We start from the raw sequence: 18,685 nt of genomic DNA, 5'->3' as shown, positions 1-18,685 counted from the left end.
CCAAATCTAAAAATGTGCATCGCGACGACCCTCTACAGGTTGAAACCAGCTATTGCAATTTCCTTTTTCTATTGGCTGATCTAGAGGCAGGGGACATGCGCGATACCAGCTTTCGTCACCAAAGTTTATAAAAATCACACCTCAGGGGAGCTCGCGTCGCCATGTCTGGAGGCTAAAGTCCTCACGCGGGCCCGGGTTCGACTCCGACCCGAGGCCTCTTCCCAGCATATCATTCCCCTCTCTCCCCCCATTACCGTCTCTGTCTACTTTATCCCCTCTCTCAATAAAGGCAGAAAAAGTCAGAAAAAAAAAAAAAATAAATAAAAATAAAAAATCACAAATCAGCTGTTGCTGCCTGCGCTAACTATTCAAATTAATTTGACTCTGGACCCCCATCGACATGGTCTGCAGGACACTCTGGAGCAAGTTGTCGCCAAAAGTGTCATTGCTGCTCCTTGAGTCCTCTGTCATGGCTCTTGAATAACGTAGCTAAACCTGCGAATCAGTTAAGTGTGTTTGTGTATGTTGCATAGACTGTATGTTGTTGCTGCTGATGCTGACAGCATGAAGGAGTATGAGCATGTCTTAACCCCCCCCCCATTGATTCCTTAAAGGCATTCCAGGGGAAATGCACGTCAGCCTTAACTTTGGGCTTTAGTTACCCTTTGATGAAATCTGAAACCATTGGATGTGAAGAAAAGACAACATTTGGGAAGTAATAGAACTTTAACGATACGACAATTATATGAAGACAAAAAAGCTTCAGTTCATGCCCATTGTCGCCGCAGTTCCTGACTTGGCTGGAAAAAGATAATCTGAAACTTAAAATCAGATGTAGGAAAATTCCTTTTCGGCCCGCAACAGTTGTAACTGATGGCTATTGTATGCATGGTGGCTTTCTTTTACCCACTTCAAATGAAATCCACCAGACCGCTGAATAATGGCACTGTGCGTCTCTCATATATTTACTCTAGGCTCGTGTGTCTTCATAACAGTTTTTCTTCCTGCCCTGGATTCAGCACTCTCAAGAATAGACTTTCAACCTCAGGCTCTGACTCACAGATCACCGATTTTTATTTCTTTATGACATCATTATCAGTGAAAACCACCCAGCTCGAACACGCTTCTCCTGAAACATTAATTCCTGAAAGATTTAGACTGCAAGATAATTGACCCCAGCCCCGCTGCCTAATCATGTGTCACTCCAGTTGAAGCCTTTTAAAACGCACCACTTCCCCTCTGGAATACTGATGTGGTCTTTAAAAATTTAACGTTTTGTTTTTTTTGTTTTTTTTGTTTTTTTTTGTCATGACCCCTTACTTCAACAAGATGGACTGAGTCCAGATCCAAATCTTGAGGGTAGCATTTCTTTAATCACCATGAAGTGTTTATGTGTAGACCACGTGTACTTCACATTGTCCTTTTCTGTTTTACTGGCAGTAGTAGAATATCATTTTTCAACATCCCAGCTAAAATATACGGTCTAGCGTTTTTTTTGGTATTCGTCTAAGTATTCGACATGATTGACAACACTCACCGTTCATGATGCTTAAGCTCAGAGAAAGTTAGCTTAGCTTAGCAAAAGGACTAGAAACAGATAAAAAAAAAAACACCAACTCTCAAAAAAACAAACTACCCACTACCTCCATATGTCATTTCAGTATTATTGAACATGTGTGTGTGTTCATGAGTTATTCATGCCATTATATTCATGTTGTGTTTTTAGTGCATCTTTGTGTATTTCTGGTGTTTCTATTTCTGAGAGAATAATTAATGGAGTGAGTCCTGGGCCTTGATGCACGTGTGTGTGTGTGTGTGTGTGTGTGTGTGTGTGGTGTGTGTGTGTGTGTGGAGGTGGGGGGGGAGTTTGCGGATGTGCGTGTGACTGTCAACAGGTCTAAACATAGTCAGTCTGCTATATTGCGAGCACTTGACTCTGTGCTCACATGATAATGCAGCTTGTAGCTCACACTATAGAGAGAGTGGGGGAGGGGTCTTTAGAATGAGGGGGGGAAAACATCTAGTCAGAGATAATAAAAGGACTGGAGGAATAAATGAAGGTGCAGAGACTGATGACAGAGAGAGAGAGAGAGAGAGAGAGAGTCAGCATAGTGAGGTGTTGAGGAGTTAAATAAGGTGCAGAGGTGAGAAAGACACATTGTGAAAGAGAACATACTGTGCTTTTTTTGTTGATTATGTCTTTCATTATTGTCATGCTTTATCCACAGGACCAATCAATAGGAAGCTAGACTTACTAAATATTCTACCACCTGGCGTAGGACGAACAGAAGAACAGAGCAGGAGGAACATTGAGGATTCAAACTTTGACAGTAGTTGATCAGCGTTTGGTTTTATTTGGGGTGGACTGGAGCTTCAAAGACTGCCAAGAAGTAAGGATTAGAGGAAATGAAGACAGATAGGAAAAGAGTAGGAGGGGTTGCAACAGCAGTTTACTGATGAGCAGGAGTCAAAGAAGTGAGTGATGGTCAGAGACAGAAGAAAGTAAGGATGGACGAGCTGTGAATAATAATCGGTTGAGAAAAGCACGGAAACACAACCAGAGCCGGAGCAGGAACCTTCCCCAGCTCCTCGCAACTTTGTTATTCCGACTTTAAAATAATATATAAGCCAAGAACCCCTCGAGTCCGTCAGGCAGCCACCGCCTTCATTACAATATCACTTTCACAGTTATTACCTCCAGGACCAATAAAACCTTCTGCAGGTCTGCACACTCTGTACATACACTGAGATGTATTCTTCCTGATATTTTAATGGGTAATTACTGAAATTCATGCTGCTCACTTTACGTCAGGGATGAAATGGAATTGGCCCAGAGGCAGCGCAGCGTTCTTTTAAATCAATGAAGTAAAGTGGATCACAGTGACGTTACACAACAAACACCACTCGATTCAAACTCTGTCAAAGTCTCCAGGTTGTCCCTTTTTGCTTTGTCCATATCGCTTCATGTTTACAATATATCTTTGTTTACTGTACAGGTAGAGCAGGAACATTGCGTGTTTATGTGTTAGGGAATAAGCCTGAGTACATCTGCTGCTAACGGGCCACAGCAGTTTGCACGGTGTATTTTAGTGTGTGTGTGTGTGTGTGTGTGTGTGTGTGTGTGTGTGACTTTCAAACACCCACACACACTGGAGAAATGGAACAAAAGATGAGCATGTACGGCGTTTACATCACCAGAAATATGTCAACAACCATTTGATGGAGCACTGCAGAGATATCTATAGACAGGTCAAAGGTCAAAAGTATCTTCATTGTCAACTCAGGGAAATGTGTTTGCAGCTGGAAACATACAAATACATAAAAACAATTCATGTCCCCCAGATGATGACTTGCACATTTAGTTGATTTCTGACATCTACTCTCGGATGACACATTTCAGATGTTTAAAACGCGCGTCGAGTTTCGACCAATACAACACGCCCACCAGCGTGAGCCGGGCTTTGTTTTTGTACTTCTTAACAAATGTTAGCATGCTAACAGGCTAATCCAAGATGATAAACATTGCAAACATTATTCCTACTGAGCGTCAGCATGCTGACATAGTCTAATGGAGCCTGTTAGCAGTTAACGCTTTGAACATTACATACAGTATATAGGCTGATTAACAGAAAAAAATAGTCCTTTCTTTTTTCAAGAAAATTCTGAATCAAAGACATTTTTATGTTTTCAGGTTGTCTGCCATTTTGGTAACCATCCATAGTGTTAAGCTGTGGTCTGTTCATGTTTATAAGGGAACACCTGAAGGTTCTTTTTTTGTTGCTCTCCAACGATTGTAATCTTACTGTATGTCTGGGAGACCATCTTGTGATCTAATCTCATATACAAAACACACACTGTTTAGTTTCTGTGCTGGTGTAGGGTTTACCGTGTCAACAGCAATCTGATGACTAAACACAATGACTTAGGGATGGTATACACACACACACACACACACACACACACACACACACGCACTATTGTTGTGGCCAGCTCAGCTTGCTCTGTGTGATGGATCTTTCTACCAGCTCGATCACATGACCGTCATATAAGCCAGTGAAATTCTCAGGGAAGAAAAGAGGGCGGGGCTGGATCGTGTGAAACATTATTCTCTCGACACCTGTCTCTTAAAGCTTTAGCACCCACACAGCAGGACAGAGACACTGAGGCAGGAAGACAAGGTAAGCAGGGCTAATGGGTTAAAGTGACTCTTGGTAAACAGTCGCTGGTCTTGATTACAGTCACAACAACTGGTGACCAAATGTGGTGGAAGAAGAAGTTAAGAATGATGGACGTGACACACAAACACTTTGCAGGTTAAACACTGAGGTTACAGTTGCTGACAAAAACGACATTTGTTGGAAGTGTTTTGGATGTAATGTGTGAAAACAAGATCGACCTGAGAAGTCATTCTTCTTTTCTTTGTTGTTTTGGCAACTTTTCACTTTTGATCTGAAGTATCGGAGGCCTTTCACTCTGGTGCGTTAACAAGTTGATCGGCTGAAGCGATCAAAAACTCGTAATTGATACGCTCGTGTTTGTGTGTTACAGGGCACAGTGGACTTGGAGCGCGAGGAAGGCGAGGAGTGTGAAGAGAACATGGAGGTTTTTGACGACAGCAGCTCCAGTCCTTCGGGAACTCTTCGAAACTACCCACTGACCTGCAAAGTCCTGTACTCGTACAAGGTATGAACCGACGGCGACAAAAAGATCCCCTCTGCAGTTACAAGTTTTAAATGTCTGCAGCTACTCGCACGGCTATAATCACAGTGTGTAATGTATGTTCTTAGACAGCACAACTTTTTCAGAGATTCCGTTTAAATATCTTGCTCAAAGAAAAAAATGCGATTAGAGCAACCATCACATGATACGTTCATCCACAGCATGTTTTCATGTAAATCCTATGGATACATTTTTGAAGTCTCTCTCTTTCTGCCCTTTGCACTGCTGATTTGTCTCACCACCAGGCCTCTCAGCCAGATGAGTTAACCATCGATGAGAAAGAGATGTTGGAGGTCATTGAAGATGGAGACATGGAGGACTGGGTTAAGGTGCATTGATAAGCGTACATCCACACGCGTGTATTCATGACCAGTACAGATGCAACGACAAACAGATTTATTTCATGTGCTTTGTATATCTGCTGACCCTCGTTTCTTTCCATTTGTGTGTGTTTTTTTCTCCTGCCCTTGCTTACACACTTTACATTGTGTGTGTGTGTTTGTTGTATTTCCTCCAGGCTCGCAATAAGACCGGCCAAGTGGGCTACGTCCCAGAGAAATACCTGCAGTTCCCGACCTCCAACAGTCTGCTGAGCATGCTCCAGTCTCTGGCCACACTCGACGCTCGATCACACACCTCGTCCAATTCCACCGAACCGGAGCTGCACTCCAACTGCGTCAATGGAGACACTAACAGTGAGTATGCTGTAAAGCAGGCAAGTGGTAAATTGTTCTTTGAAATGATTAAACCACACGGCAGGAGTTGAAGTAAAACAAGCTAACTCAAGTTGTACGATGTAAATGAGTTCTCTTCCCTCCTTAATGAGGTTATTATGTGCGTCTGATTAAGCGCTTTTTGGCTCCTGCTCTGCTGGAGTTGCTGAGTGTTTATTTTTGTAAATATGGGTGTTATTAAAGGAAGCAAGTGTGGGTGTTCTGCCTTATTCTGTCTTCTTTGGTAAGCAAGTTTTAGAAGCAGAAACATGACCAAAGCAGCTGGAAAAAAAAAGAACATGTCAAAAGAACAAAATAGAGAATTTCCTTCTGCACCTCTTTGTCTGAGGATATGTGTCGGCTCTGCGGCAGCACGCTGACCAGGCTCACTGACAAAGTCTGGCACCCAATTATGATGACAGTTATTCTATTCAGTCTTCTCTGTATCTCCCTGTCTCCAGCAGAGTCCATCATTCTCTTTATGACAATGAATGCAAAGCAGACAGGAGCTGTTTTTTCCTCCAGAATAATTATTCCCTCTGTGCATCCCTCTCTCTCTCTCTCTCTCTCTTTGTCTTTCTTCACCCCTCAGCGACTTATGTCCGTGCACTTTACGATTATGAGGGCCAGGCGGACGAGGAGCTCTCCTTTGCCGAGGGAGCGGTAATCCGTTTGCTGAATCGTGACACTCAGACGGACGACGGCTTCTGGGAGGGGGAGCTCAACGGGCGGGTGGGCGTCTTCCCCTCCGTGCTGGTGGAGGATTTCATGGAGAATGGGGAGACCAGTGGAGGAGTGGCAGGTGACATACAGGTATGACACGGTTACAGAGACATATCTGTCACAGAGATATCACACATATTAAAGGGATACTTCCCTCATTTGCATTAAGCTTTGGATCATTTGAAAGCTTGTAGTATTTTTAAATGGTTGTGGATCCCGTCCTCGTTTTTTTCCCCTGAGACGGAAAAGCTTTGTATTTCTTGTCTGAAAAGGAGTCGAGAGGAGTTTTACTCATGTTTTCAACCACTGAAGCTACAGACCTATCACAGATCAGTGGGCGGGACCTTACTGCCAGAATCTAAATCCACCATCTTGCTAGGAAGCTATGCTAACAGACTTTGTGGAGAAAGCTGACAAGAACCGATAATAGCAAAAAAAAAGTATGTAATGTGAAACTGCATGAAGGACGGACGGATCAGAAATCTCGGATCGAATCAGTTGAGGAAACAGATGTATGTGTTGTAGATGGACTGTAAATAGAGCCCTGTAGTTTCAGTGGGAGTGGCCTGGGGGTGCTGTGCATTCTGGGAGTTGTTGTTTTTCATCCACATGAGCCACAAAGACACTTTCTGCCTTTTCTTGGTCAAGAAAGCACCAACGTCAAAATTAATTTCACATTTCTACGACGTGAATGACCCGATGTATATACAGATTTAAGTTTTGATGGGTGAAGTATCCCTTTAAGTTTAAAGTTGCTGAAAAATGCTTTTAATTTTGGCACACGTAGACTTCCAGCGCGTCACTCTCTATTAGCTGGAAACATCTCAGTCTATCCTGAGGGCAGAAATAGTCTTCTCTGCCACCACTCCTCTCACTCCCTGACTGTTATACTGTAGATCTATCAGCAGGGTGAGTTCACAAACAGTAGATCAGAACAGCCGTGTTCCTGCAGTTCTCTGATAAAGCCCAACACTGCAATCACAGAAAGAGGTCTTATCTCTGGCACAGAGTGGTGCCCTATTAGAGGTGGAGAAAGAGGAAGGAAACAGCCTCTCCCTTCCTACATGCCTGTAGACACAACGCATACCAACAATCCTGCACATCTAAAACTCCTTATAAGGGAAGTAAGAAATCTGTATCCGTCTGGTTTCTACAATATTTTTGCTGCGTAACGTCACATCTTGAACGAGGAAACCATCCTTTGTTTCTGTATGTTATTGTTTAAGGAATATCTTTGTTCCAAGTTAAGACCTAAAACTGTGATGTACTCTTTATAAACGTTGACAATGGATGAAAAGACTAAAGTAAAAAAAAGGATTGCTTCAAAAATCAAACCTCCAATGAATCATTTGTGAATCAGCTCCATTTACAATTGTAGCTTCTTACAATGTGTTTATTTGGCTGCATCAGTCAGCTTTCTTCGGTTGAACAAAATCTCTGAAAACCCAGTGTTCACTGTGCGCTCCATATCGTACACAGGTTATATGAGGCGAGAGCCATGGAAGTAAACAAAGTGGAGTGTTTAGCTTTTGAAAAGAGAGATACGTTGGGCCTCTGCCGGTCGAGTGGATAGTTTGTGTGCCCCATCTAAAGAAGCTGTAGTCCTTAAGCGGGTTTAAATCTGCCCTGTGACATCTTTCCTGCGTGTTTCTCTCTCTCTCGCCATGTCTCCCTCTATACACTTCACTTTCTCTCTAATGAAGGCATAAAAAGACCCAAGCAGTTTTGTATTAGCTATGTTATTATGCAGCTCCCAAGTAGCTCAAAAATACAAAGATGTAGGTTTACTTTATCTCTTACACAATAATTCTTCGACGAGATAGTCGTTTCCTGATATATTTATCTGTACTTCTGTGCGTCCCTGTCTCTAGATTTCGCCTTCCCTGAAGTGGCCATCATCGCTGCCCCCTCTTCCACTGTATGACCAACCTCCCATCAGCCCTTTCACCAGCCCAGAGACCTCCACACCGCCTCCTCTCCCACGCTCTCCCTCTGCTGCACTCAACGGGGAACACAAGCCTCCACCGCCTGCCTCGTCACACAAGGGATCGCTATCCACCCACAGTAAGCCGTGCAACACAAAGAGTGTTAGTGTGTAATTGAGGGAATCGAGAAGAGGTCATTGTGGCTTTTTACAGTGAGTTTACAGCAACCTCCTCACCCTCTCTCTCTCTCTCTCTCTCTCTCTCTCTCTCTCTCTCTCTCTCTCTCTCTCTTTGTAGATCAAAGCTCTGGCAGGAGTCCAGTGTCTCCAGGATTTCCTCAGCCTCTGAGATTCACCCCTGAAGGAGGCCTAAGCAAACTACGACCTGTTAGTATCAAATGTATTTATATTCAAGAAGTGTGTTTTGGGTTGAAGACTTTCATGTTTTTATTTTAACTTTGTTGTCAGTAGTTTGTGACAAAAAAAAAAAAAAAACCTCTGATGGGTCCCCCAATGGAAGCATACCGTTTCTTTTGAAACAAGGTGTAAGATTCACAAAGGAAGTCGTCAGACACAACTGACAAACATGCAGCATCTGTTTAGGGTTGATCTGTTAGATTAGGCATTCATCAGCAGGGACTGAAATGTAAACTTTTAATTGGAAAAGTTTGATTTGATAATCGGAAACTGTTTGAGTTTCAGACTTAAAATCACACAAACAGATCAAACTGAAGATGTGTTCTAGATGCAGACACGCTGTCTCAATCAATGAGGGAAATACTCATTAGGAGCTGCTCAAAACAACATCTTTTTTTAAAAACTCCAAGCTAAAGAGAAGTTTTACATAACTGTTGTTTGTACTATGTATTGCTAGAGAGCCAGATTTATCATGTCAAAATGTGTTTATTCAAAATAAGTCTTAAAAACAGTTTTTGCGAAAGTAGGGCATCCCTGTTATATTCTTCACTGCAGTTTGCTTTACTTTTCCTTTTTGCTCAAACTTTCCTTTATTGTATTTTTTTTCTTTTTCTCTCCAACACTGCAGGTGAGAGCTGCTCCTCCTCCCCCGAAACAACACTCCCGCCGACAGCAAGAGAAGAGCGACAAAACAGAGGAGGTGGAGATCACACTGGTGTGACAAACAGCCGAGCTGGCAGGCGATTATAGAGATATAAAAAATAAAGACAGATGACAGACATATGTATCCTACAGGCTGGGGAACCTGAACTGAAGTCAGCCAAAATAAAGCTGTGTTAAGTCAGCTGAACTGAACCACATCCTCCGCCCACAGCCTCTCTGCGTCTTCTCTCATCCTCAAGTTGAGGAAGGGAGCAAGCGACGGAGGAGAGAAAGAAAATCCAATCAAGTGATCTCCGTATTAGCTTCTTAATGAAGTGCAGCAGTAGCTGCCCCCACATCCCTCCCTGCCCTCTCCCCTCCCCCCATTCTTGCCTTAAAACTTCACCTCATCGGGCAGCGAGCCCGAGCACACTGAAGAGGAAGTAGAATGTTATGTGAGGTGTTGTGTGAAGGAAAGTTCATGATGGGTCTGGCAAGTTTTTCTTTTATCCTCTTTAGCTTACTTGCAGATAAATGTAACGTCTGTATTTTCAGGAGGAATATTTAGCTGTGTTTGAGAAATCCCACATTCTCACTTAAAAACTAATATTAAAAAACACGAGGAGCATTATGGATACTTGGAACTTAATGAGCTTAGGTGAGAAACAAATGGGAAAGTTAAACATATAGGATTGATGTTTAAAAGACTTGTAAAGCTCTGAGCTTTTTTAACGTCTATCTTTATTCTCCCTGATTTACAAAGTTCTGTGCGGTTGTACACACATTTGTAAAAGAGAATTTTGTGACGTTTGAAGAAATGGGAAGGATTGTCAGGACAGCAAGCTCAAACATTGATAGTTAAAGACCCTGAGAATCAGACTTTTAAGCTAGTTACTGAGAAAAGGCCTTGTGTCTTCAGAATCATCAATAAGCATGTGCTTGTTAAAGCTAATGCTTCTGCATACTTCTGTGACATGACTATACAGTAGTATTCAAAGACTTCCAGTGACTAAACTCTTACAATAGAAGCTAAAGCATTTTAGCATGCAGGCTAACAAAGCTAAGTAGCTACAACAGCTACTGTAGCCTGGCAAGTAGCTTCCTAGCTTATAAGCTTAAGCTACTCTTACAACAGTTTATACTCTGAAGGTGCAGAATAATGCAGAACTGTATGTTGGAGGTGAAAACATGCAGAGATCTGTTTAACCTTAAGCCCAAACTTCAGCCTTGTTGCTTGCAAAAGAGGTTTGTTCTCATTGTGTTTGGCCACAAATGTTTGTTTAGTTTAGTCCTTTTATTATTTACCTGAAGGGATAAATTGATGTTCAGGACTCTATTAAAGTAAGCTAAATGAGAGTAGAAAAATACAAAACTTGCCAAACGTGTCATTTTTAGAGTGCAGCTGGGGTTTTGTAAATGGACAGAGAAACTGGGTTGTGTGTGGACGCAGAGCCCCCTCTCCCCTGGCCAGCCCTACCCTCACCATATATAGTCCTTCTCATCATACGTATTAAATGTGTATTAGTACAGTACATTACTGTTGTCATAGGAATGTTATGCACAGCGTTTCATATAGACTAACTCTGCTGAATGGAAAACCATCTCTGGTATGTAGTGGTGAAGTTTTCTCCTCCAATGATTCTGAAAGGGCATTGTAAATACAGTACGAAGGGCGAGAAGAAAGAGGAGAGGGAAGAAGAGAGCGAACAAACGAGAGAGAAGACGGAGGCTGGATCCTCCCTTCTGCTCGTTTCTTCTTCAAATCTCTTTCTCATCCTGACTTTCTTTGTCTCCCTCTTTTCTCTAATGTCTCTTCTGTCCGTTGGCAGTCAGTGTGAATCGGTGGCGATCATATACACACACACAGCAACATTATATTACACGCGCATCGCTATATTTGTCATTCTGTGACTCGTATCACTGATTGATTCAAGAGGCGGCTCCTGGTGCTTTCAAAGGCACTGAAACTGTTGGTATTCACTATGTGGTGACAAGAAAGGATGTATTTGAAATAATGTCGACACTGATAATATAAGCTGCAGAAGGTTTTATTAATCACAGAATGAACTGTAAAGCTTTTATTCCTGAGCATCATATCTCTTTTCACACTGATTTTTGTTCCCGTATATCCATCGGAGCCTTCATGCAATACATATGAAGTTTTTTTTGTTGTTGTTTTTTTTCTCTCTTTTGTTGCTCTGCCATGCAACTCCGGTAAATCACTGCTTCTCTGCTGTATTAGAAAAAAACTAACTATGGGAGTCTGTATAACAGAAGAGATAACATACACATTTAAAATGCCCAAATAAGTGTGATCATTTTTTTATTTTTTTTTACGTGTCTCACATTTCAACTTCAACTCATAGTGGAAGAAAGAAAAACAAAACAAACACGTTGCATCATGCTCAATGGACAGAACTAGCAAACGACATTCACATGAAGCTAAGTACAATTCTTTTGTTTGTTTTTTCGTTTTTTGTTTTTTTTACTCAAAGTAAATAAGTCTCCTCCCTTATACACCCCTCAAGCCTTTAAAGCTCCTTTGCCTAAAGGGCAGTGTAGCACTTTTATTTATTTGTGCCCCTCCTTTCCTGGAAAGTAGCACTACTTTAACATAGCATCAGAATGAATAGAAAAGACTCTGACTCTGATTTGATCACAGAAATCAGGGTTCTTTTCATTCTGATTCTGTGCTGGATCCTTTTTTTATTTCAGTGTGACTGATCATTTTCTGTTTTTATTTTTATGATCTCTTTCAAAGAGATTGAGAAACGAGAGTGTCATTTGGTGTTTTTTTTCTACTTATGATTAACAAACCCTGCTGAGGGATGTTGTTGAATGAAGACTTGGAGAGAAAGTGTTTTTTTAGTCTGGATGTTCAAACTGATTGATGTTTGATGCTGAAGATGTAAAGACGTGCCCCGTTTCCTCCCCCCACCCCCCCACCCCCTATTTATTAAACCAGGGTTTACTTTCTTAGAGCACTCTGAATATCTTTGAAGTAAACAAACAAACATTATTTTCCCAAAATGCAACACTTGAGAAGAATCTTCACTCCTGTCAGCTGGGAACAATAAAAAGGAATCCAGCCCTGGTGAGAGACAGCTCTGGAAATTAAACATGAAACATTTAGAGGAAGCGTATTAGACATGGCCGTTGTGTTATCAGGCATTGCAGTATCATAGCACATTTCCTGTTGGATTAAAAGGGTGAAGTTTGTTTTATTCCGATCTGCAAAAACACTACAGAGTACAAGGATTGAAATGAAGTACTTACTTTCGTGTGGGAATAAGTTTCTGTTTCAGTTCCCATACTCTACTGAACAGCAGCCTCTAATTAAGCTATTTGAGTTTACCGTTTACAGCCGAGAATGCTGTATTAGACTATCAGATGTCATATTCATGGCTTTTTCTTGCCACTTGCCACATGATTATTTCCCCTTCTTAACAGTCCTTCCCGAGAACTACAGTGTAAACATTCTTTGATATTGGCCCTTTGTCTTGGTTTCATGTTTTGTATCTTTTTATTTCACCTCCTTTAGAGCAGCTGCATAGCTGCTCTAAAGGATTAACCAACAGGCCTATTCTCTCTCTCTCTCTCTCTCTCTCTCTCTCTCTCTCTCTCTCTCTCTCTCTCTCTCCATCGACTGTTGCCATGTTGACAATAATGAGAACCGGTGCAAAGGTCTTTCAGCATATTATTACTGGCTGTACAAAAAACAAAGTTTGTATTTATTGTGTACAAATGTTAATTAATAAAAAAACATTGAAAACTTCTTTTCACGTCATTATCCTTTTTTCTCTTCTTCTCATTTAAATGTGTCCATGCGCTCTGTGGTGCCGTCCCGTATCAAACTCTGTGTCCTTCATATTTGTGTTGATGTGCTGAATGGAGGTGGGCGTGATCGTGATAACACACACTCTGTAAACACTGCAGGCCGGAGTTTCCTGAGTCGAGCATGAGGAGGGAGAAGAGAGTCAGAAGCGCTGAGGAGAGGCAGAAAATTGGAACTTTCTGTTTTTTGGGGATTGAAATTTGTTCACAGCAAAAGTGTTCTCTCCCTTAATGTAGCAGACTACAAGAAATGGATCGGTCTAACCGCAGCTCAACCTGTGTCAAACTGTATCTGTGCTCCAACCCAGAAGGTATGTTGACGGTTCATTTTCCTAAAGCATCAGATGAATATTGTGACATCTGAAAAAGGCTGATGAAGCATAATCTGCCCTTTCGTTGTGTGTTCTATGCTTATTAAATGCTTGCTTTTGTTTATGCTTTGAGCAGACAGTGTGGTGGAGCGCAGAGCCCTGAGAGAGAACGTGTTTCCCAAACTTCGAGAGCACTGTAGACGCACACTGGGGCTGGAGCTCAGGGTGAGTGCACGCTTCTCTGAACTGAATCCTGCAGTGATGGTTGCACGATTGTGTGATGTTGTTGCAACCTCAGAGGTCAATGCTTCATATTGTGATTCATTTAACACAGTAAATACAAGTCGTCGGAGGTGTGTGTGCATTTGCTGTTCATAATGATACACAGTAAGGTCATAAGAACTCACATTAACTTTAACGACTTTAAAGAGCGCCTCACCTTTTACTGTATATCTGTGTAACTGTATGTTTGCCATGGAAAACATTGCATCTCCCGCTCTGTCACAGTGGAGTGGAAGAAGGGACAACACAAATATTGAATAATTGTATGGATCCAAATCCGGATTTAAAAAAGGAATGAAACGCTTGTTTTTCCTATTTTATCAGAAAATATGATTCTCACTGCGAGCAGTGGAACAGTATTATTTAGTAGCACCCGTGTGTGCGTGTGTTTGCGTGTGTCTTTTTTCCAGACTATTCCCTTGAGGCCATTCTTGCCAATGTGTAGTCAATTCTCCTCAGATTTGTTAATTAAATTTGACTGCTGAGAGGATGAGCAGCTGTAATGTGACACTGTCGTGTGTGTGTGTGTGTGTTTGTGTTTGCCCGTCAGTTCAGCATGTTGTTCCCTCATCTCTTTTCAGCAGCATGTGTGATTAAAAAGAAAGCAGAATATCATATTTCACTGGGCCAGGAGCAGACTGTTTATTACTTGTTGTTTTTGGCTTTTGGAAAAATTATTGTCAACCATCTCTCCACTTGATTGTTTTAACCTTTGCATTGTGTGTGTGTGTGTGTGTGTGTGTGTGTGTGTGTGTGTGTGTGTGTGTGTGTGTGTGTGTGTGTGTGTGTGTGTGTGTGTGTGTGTGTGTGTGTGTGTGTGTGTGTGTGTGTGTATGTAGGTAATAGACCCATTTGAGTCAAGTGATCCCAGTCGTTGGCCCGATATAAACATCAGACAGCAGATTATCAAAGAATGCAGAGAGAGCTCCGCTGGACCTTTTCTACTGGTAAATTAATCACCAGGATTTACTTAACGATGATTGAAGAGAAGAAAGAAAAAACCTTTGAAAACCAAAGAGTACAAACTGCCAAAAAAAACTTGAGATTCCTGTTATTGGAAGAAAGTTGTCTAACCCTGAATATCCAAACAAGTAATTGTGTCTCTGTTATGCTGCATTTCTTTCTGTGTCCACTTGGCGGTGCTGCAGGCTCTGATAGGACACCAGTATGGCACAGCCAGCCTGCCAACCCGGGTGGAGGTGTCAGAGTACCAGCTGCTGCTACAGGAGAGCCAGCAGGCGGGGGTCAGCACGCAGGAGCTTGAGAGGGAGTACCAGAGGGATGAGAACAGCATCCCTCCCTCCTACTACCTGAGAGCTGCACAAACACACACCTGCTGCCCTCAGGTGAGAAAACAAAGTATTTGACTTTTAGTTTACCCTCCACATTCAAATTTTGATAACAACTGAGTCATAACACAAACAGTAGGTTTAAAAGTACAACTGCTAATTGAACGTGAGTACAAGTTAGTTTAGATTTTGAGCAAGTGGAGGGATGGATGGATGGGTTTTCTTTTCGGCAGGCAAGAGAGGAAGAAGACACTCAGATGACGACTAAAGAAGAAGGGCTGAGGAAGATGATTCAGACCACTGTGAGTCTGTGTGTCCACAAAGGTCTCCTGGCTCAGGAGAAAGCCCGGAGCTACTACAGATCAGGTGAGATGGATGCCTGTCTGTGCGTGTTTTTCTGTACTACAGTCGATGTTAAAATAAAGTTAAATGCTGAGTTTGCTGCTCCTCTTCAGCCCTCGACTTAGATATTAGATTTGCTCTGGACCACTGTCCCAATAATGACATCATCAGACGCTGCCTGGTTTACGTCCACAAGGTCATCAATGCAAAAGGACAGAGGCTGGTGCGGTCAAAAAATCTGCAACAGTTTGAGGTAGGAGTCATCCACCACTCTCTCATAGGCATCGATGTAATTTTAGTTATACTATAAGAATCATGTCACAACCCGCTTTTTCTCACTTTACATGACTTTGTGAGTCACTGTCAAAGTCCATTTTTAATGCTGAACAAAATTCTTTTCCCCTTCTGTATTCGGCTTTTCCAGGCTGCTGCATTGCAGCTGGAAACAACTCCTTCTGATGGACAATTACTTTCAGAGCTTTGTGACAACTTCCTTCCCGGGCTTATCACTTCCTCTCAGCTTCTCGTCTACACCACCGCCACAGAGTGTGACCGTCGCCATGGTTACACAACAGCAAGGAGGCGAGGCTACGCCGAGTCCCTGTGCCAGCAGGTGTACTCTGACCTCTTGGGGTTGATTGACAGCATCCACATATTGGAAATCAGAGAAGACACTCGGCCGGGTGACGCTTTAGTCAGAGAGCAGCTTGAGCAGGAGGAGCTGTGTGACATCCTGTCCAGTTTTTATGACATCACTCGACCAGAGGAGGAAGAGGTTTGGATGAAGGGGGTCTTGATTTGCTTTAAGTCGCTGACTTGATTACTTTGATTTGATTGTGAAGATGACAGTGAATTAATGACAGAGCTGTTTAGAGTTTGTCTTATGGAAGGCACAGTTGATAATGGCATTCAGTCATTTTAAATCCAACATCCCGGTACAGATATATTCTTTTCTGTTTCCCTATGTTCTAACACGAAAAACACGCCTGTAAAGTTTCAACATTGAATCTCCAGGCTTACCTTTTTATTGCAGATCCGAGTTTATGTGGAGCAGAGTGAAAAACAGTGTCCATTAGTGGTGACAGGAGGACCATGCACCGGGAAGACAGTTCTGCTGGCACACTGTGCTAAAAAGGTGGGTTGGAAATGTCAAACTGACTTTGATCATTTTAACATACCTTTGAAATAACAGAGCTAGAAATAAGTGTTTTGCAGTGATGTGGTTTGAGCACTAAATTAAACTTGCTGACACAAACAGAACGTTACATTTACAAATATGTCAATTTAAGACGAAGTGATATTTTAAAACACTTCCCATTAATCATTTGTTCTCCCCTCTCACATAGTATGAATATTTTGGGGTCTTCTGGTTGGCTTTTGGAATGTGAGACAAGAAAAAAACAAAAAACAGTTTTGAACTTTTTGAAGCGTCTTAATAGCTTGTGCTTTTGAAGAATGTTAACAATGGCGACACAAGAACGAGACACTCTTTTCAACACTTTTATACAGAGATTCAACACGTTTCAACCTTGCTGCTCCTGGAAGTGACCAACTCGTTACGAAATAGTCGACATGTAAAAATGTCATAGAATACAAATACATCAAGGCTGCACCTTCACTCAGAGAAGTCCGAATTTGCTTACAATAAGTTTAATTTGACGGTGTTTGAAACTTTTAAAAGAAAGTGGAGAATGCAGCATGATCCCCAGGTACTTAAACTCATGAACAAGCTGTGAGGGAGGTAATCATCTCAGTGCAGTGTCAGCTGTGTGTGTGTGTGTGTGTGTGTGTGTGTGTGTGTGTGTGTGTGTGTGTGTGTGTGTGTGTGTGTGTAGGTGTGTGTGTGTGTGTGTGTGTGTGTGTGTGTGTGACTGATTGGCTCTAACTTGGTCCAGGTGTGTTAATCTTATATATTCCCTTGAGCTGCAGCACTCTGTGCTGACTCATTGTCTCACCATCAGAGACAGTGGGCCGTTCGCTCTGTCTTCCTTGTGTCTTTTAGGAGTGTGTGATTCTGTATAAGCACCACTTGACTTGTTCTCTTTCCAGCAGCTCTGTCTGTGTAGCTTTTTGGGGTTTGGGATTTCTGACCTAGCCTATTTGTTTCTTTATAAACATGGACCATGTGGCCTTTGGGTCTCAGTTGTAGAGAGCTTAGTTGTTCTTCTCTTACCAGCAGTTTACTTTGTTTCTCCGAATTTCTCAGTTATTTAGAAAAGGGAGCCTATTTTTTTGTCTTTTAACTATTTTGCTTTTTGTTTGTTTTCTTTTTGTGGTCATCTGTCTGGGGATAACTTTAACATACTTGGGCTTCTCAATTGCATACCGTTATCACGCACCTTTACACAAGCTGTACATCCCACTCATATACAGTATATGAGTATGAGGTCTTTTCTGGATGTTCTAAAAACATGCACATGTTTTTTTTGTAGTAAAAAATAGAAGTTTTAATTTGGTGATCCAGTCCTGGATTTGGGTCAATGCTGATCTGAATATTTAGGCTACTTTATTTGATATTCTTTACTGCTGTAAAGAATTACAGCATCTTCTGCTGCAATAAATAAGTGTTCCAGACATTTTATCAGTGGATGCGGGAATAAGCCACAAGAGATATAAAATAAGCATAACTTATTACTTTAAAAGGTTTAAGAATCTAAGAGAGACTGGATTAACTGTCAACCTTGCTGCAGGAATCTAAACCTTGTGGTCTGAGTAAACAAGTGTTTGTATTTCTCCACAGATGAAGTCCTGGTTACCGGACTCTGATCCCGTAGTGATCACTTATTTTTGCAACCTGTCCATCAACTCTTCCCAGAAGCACATGTTGTTGAGTTTGTGTTATCAGATTGTTGCTCAATATAAAAGCAAATCTTCCTCAAAGCGAAAACTCTGGGACCTTGAAGATTCAGGCAGTACCGACAACCTTAGTGACAAAAACGCCAACTTCCTGACATCAAATTTGAATCCTCCCCCTGAGCAAAAAACCAAAGAGTACGTTTCTGACCAAGACCCAAGTACTGCATCATTCCTAGATCTTTCTGGCATCATGAAACCTGACATTTGTCTGTCGGAGCTGAGAGAACGCCTATCATCCCTCCTCTCCCTCATGCCTTCAACCAATCAGCCTCTGATTCTAATCCTTGTTGGTCTGGATCAAATTGAAAACACATTTGGACTTGAAATCAGTAAGAGCCTCCCCTCGCCTCTACCTCCCAGCGTCAAACTCATCCTCTCAGTCTCCACTAAGCGAACACAGGTCCTGCAGGGGTTCAACCAACAAAGTCCAACTTCATCAGTGTCAGGGGACGAGGAGAAGAATTCAGGATATGTGTTCTTGCAGCTGGGAGTGGTGGGCAGGAAGCAACGTTCGAAGATGTTGGCATCACTGCTGAAAAGTTCAGAGAGGAGAGTGACATCAGGGCAACAGGCGCTGGTGAACCAGGCGCTGACTTCTTGCTGTCTGACTCTCTACGCTCGACTCCTGCACCA

The 18,685-nt window shown here is 42.1% G+C and overlaps 2 protein-coding genes across 2 annotated transcripts in view; both read left to right on the top strand.

Moving 5' to 3' along the window:
* fchsd2 (FCH and double SH3 domains 2) overlaps nucleotides 1-12,914 on the top strand; it is a 56,566-nt gene extending 43,652 nt beyond the window's left edge. Inside the window, exons 16-22 of the mRNA XM_079353219.1 lie at nucleotides 4,549-4,683; nucleotides 4,965-5,048; nucleotides 5,237-5,414; nucleotides 6,025-6,245; nucleotides 8,027-8,219; nucleotides 8,378-8,466; nucleotides 9,125-12,914. Coding sequence (XP_079209345.1) covers nucleotides 4,549-4,683; nucleotides 4,965-5,048; nucleotides 5,237-5,414; nucleotides 6,025-6,245; nucleotides 8,027-8,219; nucleotides 8,378-8,466; nucleotides 9,125-9,217 — 993 coding nt within the window. The 3' untranslated portion in view covers nucleotides 9,218-12,914. The remainder of the gene's footprint in view (nucleotides 1-4,548; nucleotides 4,684-4,964; nucleotides 5,049-5,236; nucleotides 5,415-6,024; nucleotides 6,246-8,026; nucleotides 8,220-8,377; nucleotides 8,467-9,124) is intronic.
* Nucleotides 12,915-13,099: 185 nt separating this feature from the next.
* LOC306830001 (NACHT and WD repeat domain-containing protein 2) overlaps nucleotides 13,100-18,685 on the top strand; it is a gene marked incomplete at its 3' end in the record, with an annotated part of 7,035 nt that continues 1,449 nt past the window's right edge. Inside the window, exons 1-9 of the mRNA XM_079353218.1 lie at nucleotides 13,100-13,283; nucleotides 13,420-13,508; nucleotides 14,405-14,512; nucleotides 14,714-14,911; nucleotides 15,088-15,220; nucleotides 15,310-15,449; nucleotides 15,621-15,971; nucleotides 16,230-16,331; nucleotides 17,937-18,679. Of these exons, the coding sequence (XP_079209344.1) occupies nucleotides 13,223-13,283; nucleotides 13,420-13,508; nucleotides 14,405-14,512; nucleotides 14,714-14,911; nucleotides 15,088-15,220; nucleotides 15,310-15,449; nucleotides 15,621-15,971; nucleotides 16,230-16,331; nucleotides 17,937-18,679 (1,925 nt within the window). The 5' untranslated portion in view covers nucleotides 13,100-13,222. The remainder of the gene's footprint in view (nucleotides 13,284-13,419; nucleotides 13,509-14,404; nucleotides 14,513-14,713; nucleotides 14,912-15,087; nucleotides 15,221-15,309; nucleotides 15,450-15,620; nucleotides 15,972-16,229; nucleotides 16,332-17,936; nucleotides 18,680-18,685) is intronic.

Source organism: Symphodus melops (assembly GCF_947650265.1).
Source record: "Symphodus melops genome assembly, chromosome: 10".
NCBI classification, from domain to species: domain Eukaryota; kingdom Metazoa; phylum Chordata; class Actinopteri; order Labriformes; family Labridae; genus Symphodus; species Symphodus melops.
This window is presented reverse-complemented; position numbering and strand designations above follow the sequence as displayed.